General features: G+C 35.2%; 1 protein-coding gene across 10 annotated transcripts in view; it reads right to left on the bottom strand.

Moving 5' to 3' along the window:
• The window catches only part of FAM184A (family with sequence similarity 184 member A), a 74,420-nt gene that overhangs the window by 16,909 nt on the left and 43,629 nt on the right, over positions 1-13,882 (bottom strand). For 6 of the 10 annotated variants that reach the window (XM_072036067.1, XM_072036072.1, XM_072036070.1 and 3 more), the window contains exons 10-12: positions 8,315-8,356; positions 3,309-3,521; positions 1,894-2,047 (exon numbers count right to left, since the gene is read on the bottom strand). In XM_072036067.1, the coding sequence (XP_071892168.1) occupies positions 1,894-2,047; positions 3,309-3,521; positions 8,315-8,356 (409 nt within the window). The remainder of the gene's footprint in view (positions 1-1,893; positions 2,048-3,308; positions 3,522-8,314; positions 8,357-13,882) is intronic. The other 4 variants (XM_072036068.1, XM_072036076.1, XM_072036075.1 and 1 more) reach the window with 1 other exon arrangement.

Below are 13,882 nucleotides of genomic sequence, written 5' to 3'. Positions count from 1 at the left end.
TCCTAAATACATTCTTCAGAAATCTTCTCCAGACAGTAAAATGATGTTAACTGGTCAAAACTAACCACAGTGTAAGTCCACTCCAAATAGTGGGTCAGGGACTGCAAACAAAAATAGACAAGAGTCCAACTTTGATGAGTTCCAACGTCTAGCTGAAACTTCTCTAACTACAGGATGTCTCCTTTCTTTTTTTCTGGTAGAAAGACTGAGCTAAATGAAGTGGAACAGATGCTCAGGTGGTACAAGAAGATAGAGTTCTGGGAACAGAGACACTGACATGAGTGAAATTTTATTCAGATGTGCATTGTACAAGATAAGATGTTCGTTTTCTCAGAGGAGATATGTTTGTACCTCACCACAAAAAAACCCACTGCATTCCCAGTGATAACTTCCTGACACATAACATGGACAAAGAAAGCAGGGGTTAGACAGAAAACATCAGTGAAATGTCACAGCCCTTAGAAAAACATTTCTTTCTACATATATTTAACTATTTGTTTTAAGGCTTATATCTACCATTTTTGGCTGCTGTTAACAAATAAAAAAGACATGCATGTCTTTTTTGTTGTAGCTCTTTCTCTGCAGTGTTTCTAAAATTTGACTTTTCCTTCCTGTCTGAAAAGAAAATCCCTTCTGTGTACTTATCTCCTGCTTGGAGTGATGCAATTTATCTTTACTTTTTTGTTTGTTTTTTTCATGCTACCCTTGTAATTTCTACATTCCAGACTTCCAAAATGCCTCAACAGACATCCTCCTTGTCTTCTCTTCTGCATTTTCTGCTCCCATACTACCTTGTACTGCAGCCTTCTTGCCTTTGACATCAATGCCAGGTATCAGGCCACTCTTTCTACTTCTGTGAAGTTTCTTTCTGGAATTCCTCTATCCTCACCATTTTGTGTTATACCACTGTCGGTATTCTTTAAACCTTACCACTCACAGACATTTGTTTTCCTCCATAAAACCTTCTTTTACATGTGAAATTCTCGAAGTCTGTCTACCAAGACATCTTCCTTGCTTCATTCCAATTCCCTTCCAAAACTGACTTGTGCTCTTTTTGTCAGCAGAAAAAGTGTGTGTGTGTGTGGGGGGGGGGATTGCTTAAATTTTAGATCCAGCAAAAACACAAAACTGTGAAGTGTTCAAGTGTTGTGGAGTAGAAGTATGTTATCTCTGTCCTTTCTATAATTATCACATTATCTCATCTATCTATATGCATCTATCTTGCATATACTAGATTGAGGTTACGTGTTCAAAGATCATAATTTGCTTGTGAAAAAATGCTTCCTTTTTCAAACACAAAAAATTGACATTTCATCTATATTATTAAGAAAATAAACAAGGAACAAACTCTTATAAAACCCTTGTAAGTTTTCTTATGTTTTGTCTTATTTGTTGTTTCACATTCCTTAAACTGGCTGAAGTATTGCATCTTCTTAAACATAGCTTGAACCTTTCCTGCAGTACAAAATACAATCTAACCTTTAATTCAATGTATCAGTGTATTACCTGACTCAAATATTTATTTCCTATAGAGACAGAGTGCTAGGGATCATACTCCTAAAATCAATACACAATGAAATCTAAGCAACTACCCTGCTGCTTCTATTCTATACTCTGTTAATTTCCAAAATATTCATTATGAAATTTCATTGCTTACTCCTTCCAAAAAAATTAAGAGTATGATTCTTGAAAGTGAACAATTTTGACTTACCTGTTAAAGCTTATACTGATTTTAAGAGGAACAATTAGGTCAAATTTGAACGACACCGAGATACACTACAGTGTTACAATACACATATGTATGTGTGTTTGTGTGCGTGTGCACGCACATGTAGACTTGTATGAGTAGAAATGTTGTTTTTGGACCCATCTGCAAATTTGAAGACAGTGTACCTAACATAGCTTTTCCTTCATCCTCCAGCTCAAATCGTAGAGTCTGAAGTTCCTGTTCCATCTCCAATTTGAAACCTTCCATGGCTTGTTTGTGTGTTTCTTTGAGTGCCTGGAGTTCTTCTGAATGCTTTTGTTGTAAACGTTCTTCTAATGCCTATGAAATACAAATGAACAAGATTAATTCTATAGCAGCCTAGGGAATTATAAAATATTAAACAACTGGCAGCAAAACAAACAAACAAAAACAGGCACTGGCATACTCTAGAAATTACTAAAAAAGCACAGATATTGCTCATAGTTTCTTCTCTCACTACGTTGTCCTGCTACTATAATTTTTCAAGGTCTGCTGGTTATCAAGATTACCCGTGTTCAAAACAACTGTTCTGCTCACAGTTAGAAAACTTTAAAAACAAAAACAAAAAAACTATGTTTTTTTTTTTTTTTTTAAACTATGTTTACATTAGCTAACAATTAGACTAGACAGATCCATAGATGGGTCTACTGTACACATAAGACTTTTGGGAGTGTTTGCTCCCCAGTGACACCCATTTTTACTCCCCATTAACGTGTACTAAGCATAATGCTCCTGGAGTACATCGTCTTGTTTCATTTTGAACAAAGTGAATGCAGCAAGTGCTCCAAGACCATTCTATGATGTGAACCAAGTATGTGGGGACAACTGGTATATTCATTGCAAAGGTACACCTCAGATTTGAACTGAAAAAAGACAAAACCATAAAGACACAAACCCTATTTAAGTACAATGGCTTGTCAACACTTCAATTTTAAAGCAGGTTTAGTCGGGGTTTGAACAAAGTATCTTAGGCATGACGTTATTCTGGATGTAAAAACTATCTTACAAGTTGCAAAACAGTTCATACAAATTTTTAACACAATGAAAATTTAGAATACATTACAAAAGGAGTAAATCAACAGGAAATATCAGAAAACACATAAATTTGGGTAAATATAATGGACAAAAGACATCTCTTCCAAATCAAACCTGGAATATAATCTTATAGATGACCATCTCAAACTACTGTTAAGAAATGTGTGTTGGTAATTATTTTTTATATATATATATAAATATATATACACACACACAATACATATATATATATGTGACTGCATACATGAGTATTTATGAGCATATATATATATATATATATATATACACAAATACCAACATGCTGCTAGAGTATAAAGCAAGATGTGAAATAATGCTAGTATAAGAGATGATTTTCAATGTCTTAATCAGATTTAACTAGATAAAAATGTTACTATAAAATACAACATCTGAAAAGGAAATTCAGTAGTTATGCAAATAGTTTTACTAGACTAGTTTTTAGTCTTTATCATTTCCCTCTCAGTACATAACATTTTCTACATAATAGAGAATACCCATATGAACATGCCTTTTGTTCTTGCTCTTTTGTTTCTTCCATATTTTGAAAGGCAAGGATATGGGCCTCCTGAAGTGACTTATGCCTTTGCTGATGCTCTTCTTCTAATTCCTGCATCTCCTGAGTCATCCTCTGTCGCTCCTGACTGAACTGGGCTTGTAGCTGTTGCAAAGAGCTCTGTGACTGGGAAAGCTGCATCTCCAGATTCTGCTTCAGCAAGGAGATCTAACCCACAGAACAGCAAATGCCAATTAGTCATTAATAGTAAAACAAATTCCCAGAAACATTCAAAAGAAGAAAACACTTGAAAGTTAAACAGAACAATAAGAGGGACAAGCAATGTCATCCATCCATTGAATTTCTTGTTAAAGTTATACCTCAGGAATGTAATCATTACATGTAGATAGCTTTTTTTGTAAGGGTTCTCACGTTTTAAGTTGATACTACAGCACTAGCTACATAATTGTTCATGGCTGAATCATCAAAATTTACTTCTAGGTTTTGTGCAAAGATCAATAGAAATGACACTATCAAAGTCCAAGATTAAATGTTTGATTGTTAAAATAAGCTGCTCTTCAGATGAAGATCACATCAATTCTGTATGGAAAATCCTGCAGTTGATAGGGGAGGATAGCCTGTGCCATCAAGATTGATGGATTTTTATATCTTTTGATACTGTATGGTCCTATCTTACTGGTAGTTTTCTGATTTAAAAAGAAATGGTAGCATATGACTACTACATGATAAGTAAAATGTTGCACTTGATAGATCTTTTTTCCATTGTTGTTGTTGGCTCAGTAATGATATGAGAGTGATTTTTTCTGCTCATTTTCAACTAATACCAAAGCAGTTTGAGTCACAAGTACTCATCTTAGAAATACCTGATATTACAAATGATGCTTTTCACCCAACAAGTATCTTAATACATTTGAATACACTGCACTCCTTGAAAAAGTTCCATTTTCTTCTTGTGATAATGTTATATACTTGGTTCTTCACATCAGAGAGCATCTTTCCAGACTGAAAATACTAAACCTCTATTTCCTTTGGAGGCAAACGACAGAGATACACTCTCCAATTCTGAAAACAATGTTTTACAAAAACTGAATTTCGTTGCAGTGACTCAAAGGAAGGAAAAATAAAATTGTCACATGACAAAAGATTTAAATAAGGATATTATACAAGCTTCAGAGCATTACATAGAATTTAATTAGAATTGAAAAGTCTGATAGTGTCATTTGATTCAGCATCTTACAGTTAATTTTGACAAATTAATTAAGACATTGCACATCAATTTATTGATTTACAGAACATTAAAACCCACCACTTAACATAAAATTAATAGCAGCATACCAGGGACAACTTGCAGCATGAACATTGTTATTGAACATGTTTTATTTTTCAGAAGGACATAGCTTAAGCAGATTTGAAAGAAAGAAGCTACACTTAAAGTAAAATTAGCACTTAAACAAAACAAGCAAAATAATTTGAATGAAATGACCACGGCTAGTTGCACTTAAAAATCACCAGGTCTTTGTTTCTGGGGATATATACACTAGCTTCCATGCAACCTACATCAACAGTATTTTACTTCAAATAATGCTGAATTTCTAAGTGAAGAACTATGCAAAGGCCTACACTGCATTCTGTAATCTGAACTATACACGCAAAACCTTCTACCGGCTACATTAAATATAAATGTGACATACAAATCACATAGTCAGAGGTTTGACTCCAGAGGTCACACTCCAGAAATGGCCAACCCTGTTTACCCAGGCTAAGACATAAATGTAGGGATCATAACTCTAAAATCTACTAGCATCTACTAGATGCTATTTCTTAAACCTCAGGATGTATTTTTGGACAACTTCATGGCAGAAAGATCCATTACATACAACTGCTATCTGAATCAATGTAAGCTTGTAGGAACCACAAAAACCTGTGGTAATTCCCACATTTCAATAGACATGTATATTACACCTGTAATAGAAGGAAGTTGGAAGTTCCTTTTTTCATTTATTCTACTAATCTTTCTGTAGATTTCCATCATATCCCTCCTTACTTTCTTTTCTAGACAGAACAGTTTTGGCTTACTGAATCACACCTTGTATGAAAGCTATTTCATAGTTATTATCGTATTTGTCCTACTTTTGCCTCTTTTCTACTATTTCTTTTTCAGATCAGGTGGCCAGAAGGTAAGGTATTTAAGATGAAGGTGAACTCTGCTTTTATATAGTGGCATGATTTTACAGACTTTGTTCTCTTTTTCTCTGCTATATTCCTAATGTTCTATTGGCTTGTATGACTGTTACTAAGCACTGAGGTGATATTTTTATGGAATTATATATCACTATCCCCAAATCACTCTCTTTAGTTGTAACTGTCAAATCAAAGTTCATCATTTAATACAATAAGTTAGAATTTGTTTTTTTCTTCATTATGCATCACTGCAATTATCTAAACCAAATTTCATCTGTCATTTTGTTGTTGAGTCCCTTTGGCTTTTTACAAATCTACAAATCTTCAACCATTTTTGTCCTTCCTACCCTGAATAACTTTGTATTAGCTGCAAACTTTCCCCCTTCTTTTTTTTATAAGCAATCTGCAAAAGAAAGTATAATGAACAACTGTAGAACTCCACTGATCATCTAACTTCACTGTGGTAATACTGTATTTAATTCGTATCTTTCAACCTGTTACTTAACTATGCAAAAAAAATTCTCTCTTGTGTCATGGCATTCCAGCTTGCTCAACATCCTCACCACTACTCAGCCGATTCCTTTCAGCATACCGTGGCCAGGGTTGCCATGCCATGCTGGTCAAGCAAGCCAATAACGCAACTACATGTGGTATTCTTTCTCTGCAACCCCAGAACTCCACTCCACTGATGATATCGATTTGCACCATAACATTGGCAGCATAGTCAACTCTGAATTTTCATGTATGTGGTATTTTCATGTATTGTGCTATTAGGTATCCCAGCAAGGTTGTGGATGCCCCATCCCTGGAGGCATTCAAGGCCAAGGCCTGGATTCAGCTCTGGGCAGCCTGCTCAGTTGGCAACCCTGCCCAGAGCAGGGGGGTTGAAACTAGGTGATCCTTTTCAACCCAGGCCATTCTATGATTCCATTCTATGATTGTCTTTTTCCTCCAGGAAATAAAAAATCTAGGCACTTTATCTAAACTCTCCATTGATCTCCTCACATCCCCATCTGTCCTTATTCACGGTTGGGCCTTTGTCTCTTCTCTTATCTTTCTGGGGTCTCCCCCCCCCTTTTTTTTGCTTCTTAACTTTGGTCCTTCTTTCCATCTGTAAGCCTTTATTTACTCTTTCTCTGCAGCACTACCACCTAGCAAAAAACACACCCTGACTGGAGGTCTATTTTTCTCTCTGTGCCTTTAGGTAACTCCTGCACTTATTTCAGTTATATCTGTTCCTATTTAACCACCATCCATAACTCTCAGGATGCATTTTTGTTTGCTTGTTTCCCCAAGGTCACTAAGGTCACTATGCCAACTTGGCTCTAGCTACTCCTTGTCTTCAATCCATTCAGTACTCCAGTATCTCTCCCCTTGCTTTTTCCCTTCTTTTGCTAATTTTTTTCTTCCTAACTGTTTTTAGAATCATAGGAATGTGTAAGTTAGGATAGTCTTAAGAGATTATTCAGTCCAATTCTTTGCACTTGTTGGGAACGCTATATACAAATTACTGCTTAAAAAATGATATAAAGGGAAATCCACAATTTTTAATTAGATAGCCCTCCTCCAATTACCTGTGACAGAAACACTGAGATACTAGACAGAAGTTCTGTCCAGTCTTATTTGTCCTTGTCTCCTTTCTGTCCCTCAGGTTTCTCACCATTGCTCTGTCAGGATAACATTCAAATGGAATTGACTGGAATCAATTCAAATTGATATGGATTTTTATGAAGATGCCAAGAAAAAGCATATTTTGGGCTTCAGGATAAATCTCTCTCCTACTTAAGTCCCTGACCCACATTCTCATAGTTAACACTGTACCATTTATAAACATTTTAAGCAAGATCAAAACAGTTTTCTTTAATTCCTTTCTTGGAAATGCATGAAACATTTTAACTGAAATGTCTGGGAGAAGTCCAACATCTGGTCAAGAAGTTGTCTTAGAAGAGATCAGGAACACCCTTCTCAAGAGCAGTTCACACTTCTACCAGATTAAAGTGACTGCAAAACCACAGACTGAAATGAGTTAATCTCTGGAGATGCCTATTTGCATCAATAGACTATAAAAAAAAAAATACAGGACAGTGAGAGTTAACAACCAAGTCAGATTAGTCTACTACCCTAATGGATAATAAGGATTTATTTTTTTTGTTGTTGAAAACATATACAATAGTTTTAAAAGAGTTATTTTTAAAAACTCTTTTTAAAAATTAAAAGGTACATAATTTTAAGTGCTGTTTTGATTATATAATACATATACAGACATTCTTAAGTGCATCCCTTTACATGTCTTTGGAGCTTTGCCTCTACATATTACTGTATTGAAGACTCAAAAGAAAACAGCTCTGAATACTGTTCTCTGAACTTCCAATACTTCTATCTAAAGTTTTCAGCAGATTAAAAATATTGTTAAGAATTTAAAAAATAAAAATAAATAGAAAGAAAGAAAATTCTGGCTACAATTATAACTTGCACCGCAAAACTGCAAATTATAATACAGCATCAATCTCATGCTTTGTAGAAAGCTCTGCAATACACATTTGCGCTGCCCACAAGCTTGCTTGCTTTAATGATGACAAAAAATATTGCTTATATTATGAATATGTATGTAATGTTTGATGTCCAGTGATATATACATTTACACAGATGAATGGATGCAGTACACAAGCTTTTGATAACTGGTGGCAAACATGTTCTCCTCTCAAATGTTGTTACGTGTTCTATTTCACAGGCTAAAGCTTTAAAGCAGTATTACAGGTTATGCAAATTTATTAGTGCAAACATGCCCTATTTACAAGCTGTAAGTGCAAATCACTTACATTGCTGATAGATTTATGCAAAGCTTCACCGAGACAGTGCCGCTATGAAGAAAAGATCACAGGAATAAAGGGAAACATTCAGAAATCAACTAAGTGAAAGAAAAAGGATAAAGAAGGGAGAGTAAAACATAGAACATTAATTATAATATGACCAGGGAAAAACTAAGTTGAAAACCATTTGGAAAAAATTTAAATGAATACATTGCTTTGACTTCACATATAAACTACTGAACGCCTAACAGAATGATCAATTTTCCTGCATTAGGCTTTGAACATACAGGATAGTATTATCTCTTCAACATAACGCTGCAATAGACTCCTGTATTATAGAGCTGAACATTTTGGGAATTATCCAGCTGCTTTCTCTTCTCCTTCATGGAAGCAATTCTGGGGAGAGACCATTAAGTGCACCAATTTGCATTACTGTTAGAAAGTATGTTATATAAGGACTCAATCAACAGTCAGCTGTGTCTCTGAAAGCACAAGCATATCGAATGTAAAGATCAGATTTCACTGCTGGAAGGCAGAAAACAATTTTAGTCTGTAATGAAGACAAATATTAATATTAAAGTATTTTTTCTTAAAATTCAGAAACAGATGGGCAAATAAAAGACTTTTCCTGAAAGCTTTTATCAAAATTCCTTATTGTACCACCTTATAGCGGTGTTGATTATTAATGAAAAACAAAAATAGAAATATATCACTAATAAATGTTCAACATAAAATATTGGTTATACAATTCTTATATATCACTCATATATAAATATATAAAATGCCTGCATGTGTACATATATATATATACACGAATTACACAGAAAGGTGCACACGCAACAGAATCATCAGAAATGAAGCGAAAACACTTTAAATCCAGCATGACCAATCTCTCCTTTTGGCACAGGTCAGTCAAGAAGACGGCTTTCTCAAGGAGACAGCATGTATTTTTACACCTGTTTGGAAGACTTAACCTGGGAACTTTTAGGTAATACTTTGTTGAGATATAAAATGAAGATATTTTCTTTCTTCTGAATCTACAAAAAGGAGTAATATAAAAATACATCATAGTGGAAAATCCAAAATTACCTTATTAAAATTATTAAAGTCAAGTTACAATCAAGACTGTAACACTAGGAGGCATCATACTCCAGGGAACAAGACAACAGACTGCCATGTAACAGTTCTGACTTTAACAAATGATTTTGCCAGTGCCAACCTGAGCAAACCCACAATTTTTTCTCTGCTTCCTTTCCCATCTGTCTTGCTTGTTTAAGTTGGAAGCTATTAAGAGCAGGAATTATTTCTTGCTAATTAAGTAGAAACCTTAGTTGTGTTCTACATTGAAAATAAATTGCAAGTAAAAATATCTTTTGGAAGCTATATTCTGAGTTCTAGCCTATGAATAAGAACAAATTGCCCCCTGCTGCTCAGACATTAAAACATTTATTTCCCAAGAAAAAAAAAAAGGTTTTTTTTGCTGTCAAACGGGCCTTATCACTAACAGAATAAAGAGAGCTTTTAATTTAAAAAAAAATAATAATTTTATTTTTTTAGCCATTTTAATATATGTGATTTTGCCAAGTTTAAAAGCTTTAGATCTGGAAAACAGATAAAAGAAAAATGAATTTTTGGTGAAGATTTTGGACTAACACTGTCTATTTAAGTTCAGTACTTGGATTTGTTACAGATTTCTTTCTACCTGAGACTCAAAGCAATCCTTCTGCAGCCCACATTGAAGACTGTGAAATGAGAACAGTAATAGTCTTATGTAAGTATGCAAGTATGAAATATTCAAAGATTATAGAGGTGGGAAGAAGACCGTGCACAGACCTATATACATATACATAATTTTAATATATTTGTAAAGTTGAGCTTTTACACTTGACATTCCTAGGTTTTCAAAAAGACATGCAGGAACATTCAATGTATAGCTTATTACTTTTTAACAAAACCCCAAGTACATAAGTATTTCACAAATCTTGAAGTACTTCACATCTCTAAATATCATGGCACTATTCAAAAGCATTTAATTATAGGCAGCTAACTAAACATCAATCTTGGAAAAAAAGAAAAAGACTAGAAAAGATGATATAAGAATCAATAAAGAAAGACTTCAAGTGTGAAAATAAGGTGAATTTCAGACAGCATAACAATGGAAAAAGCCCTGCTAAAGAAAACATGATTTCTTTCTTCAACAAGATTACAAACTTGAGCAATAAAAGCTATTGCACAGAAGCAATTCTTGAGGACATTTTTTTTAATGTTATTCAATTTATTATCACATTACAGTTTAATTCCCCCCAAAAAGTATTTTCATACAATCTTAGTGAAGGAAAAGATGAGACCAGACCTCAAGTACTGTGTTCAGTTTTTGGCTCCTTACTACAAGAAGGACATCAAGGTGCTGGAGCATGTCCAGAGAAGGGCTACAAAGCTGGTGAGGGGCCTGGAAAACAAGTCCTGTGAGGAATGGCTAAGGGCACCGGGGTGGTTTAGTCTGGAGAGAAGAAGGCTCAGAAAACCTTATTGCTTTCTACAACTATCTGAAAGGAAGGAGTGGGGAGCTGGGGGTTGGCCTCTTCTCACAGGTAACTAGTGATAGATAAGAGTAGTGGGAATGGCCTCCAGTTGTGCCAGAGGAGGTTTAGGTTGGAAATGAGGAGACATTTCTTCTCAGAAAGAGCAGTCAGGCGTTGGAACAGGTTGCCCAGGGAGGTGGTGGTGTCACCATCCCTTGGGTTGTTCAAGGAAAGGTTGGACGTGGTGCTTAGGGACATGGTTTAGTGGGTGACATTGGTGGTAGGTGGATGGTTGGACCAGGTTATCTTGAAGGTCTTTTCCAACCTTAATAATTCTATGATAGATCTCAAAAACTGGTAAGAGGTGAATCATCACTTAAATCAAACAGGGATGTACTGGGATTAACACTAAATCTGATAGCCATTTATTATTTTCATCCTTTATTAGCAAGTAAATACTTTTCATATAATGCATACATGATAAGTAGTAAATTATAGTTATGTAGTTATAGGGATTGAATTCAGCAAAATGTGTAGCAATAAAATGATACACAGCTCTGTATTGAAAAGGATTCAGGACACATTTAGAATGGAGAACACCAAAATAAGTCCAGTGTAAACATTAAGAAATTCCATAAAAATTCAAACATCATTGTGACTGCATCTACAGTATGGCCCATAACCTGGGGAAAAACTGATGAGAAGCAAAAAGAATGGAGGTGTAATTATTAACTCTCTTTACAACAGAGAAAAGTGATCAGAAAATGATGAGAAATAATCATAGAATGCTTTGGGTTGGAAAGGACCTAAAAGACCATCCAGTTCCAACCCCCTGCCATGGGCAGGGACACCTCCCACTAGACCAGACTGCCCACAGCCCCATCCAACCTGGCCTTGAACACTTCCAGGGATGGGGCATCCGCAGCTTCTCTGGGCAAAGAGAGAACGTGGATTTAACTATCACCCTCCTTATTTCTACATGTTGGAATTTAAGGTTTGTGATATGATTGTAATATAAGAAAGTAAGATAATTACATATGATTGCAATATAAGAAAAACTTGCTCAACTGTCAGGCTTCACAGATATGCATACATTTATTTGGTATCTTTATATTTATTAGCTATGCTGCTTTCATGTATTTTGCTGTCTCCCCCCCAACTCCTTTTTTTTTTTTTTTCAGAAGCATTGTCTTCTCAGGAGACACACAACTAATCCTCAGATATAACCAAGAGAAGAACTTCAGTGACCTAGAGGAACAAAATAGAGGATGCTGCATCTTTAGAACCCACTGATCACTATGGGCTAAAGAACACGTCTGAAAGACCTATTATGCAAGACATGGTAGATTTGTATTCCCACTTCTGTTTCAGAATCTCTCCAAAAGAGCTGAGCTTTCCATGAAGTTATACCAAGTGATCTTATCGTTGTACTTTCCTCAAGAAGGGAGTTTTACTGCACCACTGATCTTTTCTTTTTTCATTCAGTTGCACTATTTCCTGCAAGACATTAGTTTGCTGGATGTGTGGAAGTTCTCTCATTTCGCTTTTTCTCTTGGCTAAAAATTACCCTCAGCCACATTACAGAGGCTTGACACTGAAGTTCTGCATTGGTCTTCATGTCACTCAAAGATGAGTTATGTAACTTTCTCACTGTACCTACTGAAGATATTTTAATGTCACATCATGCCAAGACCTGACTTCAGTATATTGTTTATTGAGTTTTCAAAATTACCTTCAGCAACAGAAATTGTTGTGCTGAAGCCTGAAACACTAAGTGGGGAAAAATAACTTTATCTGTTGTATCAGAGCAGATCTAGACTACCAGCTCATTGCCTCATTTTAAGAATGACCTCTGATGCTGCTAAACTTCTTGAGGAAGAAAACCTATATGTGCCCATATGATGTTAGTAAAAGAAACTATTTTGAGGGGCATACTGAGGAAGCTGAAGGAACCTTTGGCATAAGTCTATTTTATCCAGCCAAAAATAATGATAATAAACAAAACTCTCTTGAGATACTTCTTTGTTTTGAAGAGAAAGACTGATTTTATAGCAGATTTACTGTCTCTGGCTGCCTGCTGCTTACAAGACAGGTGACTGCAGAGATTTAGAAAGCAGATGTTTCCTACTTCAGTGTTTTGTAGACCTGTGACATACTAGGAATGGAAAAACTGCATCAAAGTTTGCCTGGTCTGGCTGATCAGAAAAAGCAGCATTTAGAGCCCCTTCCCCTTCCTCTCTATCAAAACCCAACAGTTTTCTACTGAGAAAAATGATGTATATATGAGGCATTCTAAAATGTATAAATATCTCTGAGATCTAATTAGTCCTGATTCCCTCCTGGTTTTGCTGCAACCCTGAGTGAAGATACTGCGTCCAGGCAACACAAGGTAGTAAGCATCCTGTTGTTTTAAAAAGATTAAGCTCTTCTCTTTTCTAGTTGTAGGATTCTGTCAAGCTGATAAACAAAATGATTAGGTATTTTGACATATTTTTACCTGTTAAATTTTGGATTATGATCATTTTATATGACAAACTGCAGGCTCAATGGTCAAGGAAAAAAAGTTTTGAATAGAGAGATCATTTGCATCTAATGACTTTTTTTTTTTTTTAACATTTTTTTGAATGGTACTAGAGCTTCATTTCATTTTACTTATTTATCATAATGCTTTCAGGATTTTAAAGATTATTCATGCATCTTGGATAGCATTTCCTAGAGCACAGAGGTATCTGTTAAGAAAGGCCCTTTACCTAGAGTTTTATACACTTACTAATCTCAAACAAATGTTGTCCTACCCATTAAGTTCTTTGTCACTAATTCCAGCATCTATTTTTACTGTTCCTGGGCCTATGCAAAGGCATGGAGATGGTTAGTACTTACCTGTGGGCAATTATCTTCTGGAGCAAACAGACTAAGAGAGATGCTTTAAAACTAGGTTCTTGCCAGAGTCTTGGTTTTATATTGAGGGAAAAAATATATATGCAAATGAAATTAAAATTTGATTTGGAGAATGGTATTACCATTGGATTTGGTTTAGATTTCTATTTACAAGTTT

This window comes from Anas platyrhynchos, chromosome 3, assembly GCF_047663525.1.
Source record: "Anas platyrhynchos isolate ZD024472 breed Pekin duck chromosome 3, IASCAAS_PekinDuck_T2T, whole genome shotgun sequence".
NCBI lineage: Eukaryota > Metazoa > Chordata > Aves > Anseriformes > Anatidae > Anas > Anas platyrhynchos.
The sequence above is the reverse complement of the archived record's forward strand: the minus strand, read 5'-3'. Positions and strand labels throughout refer to the sequence as shown.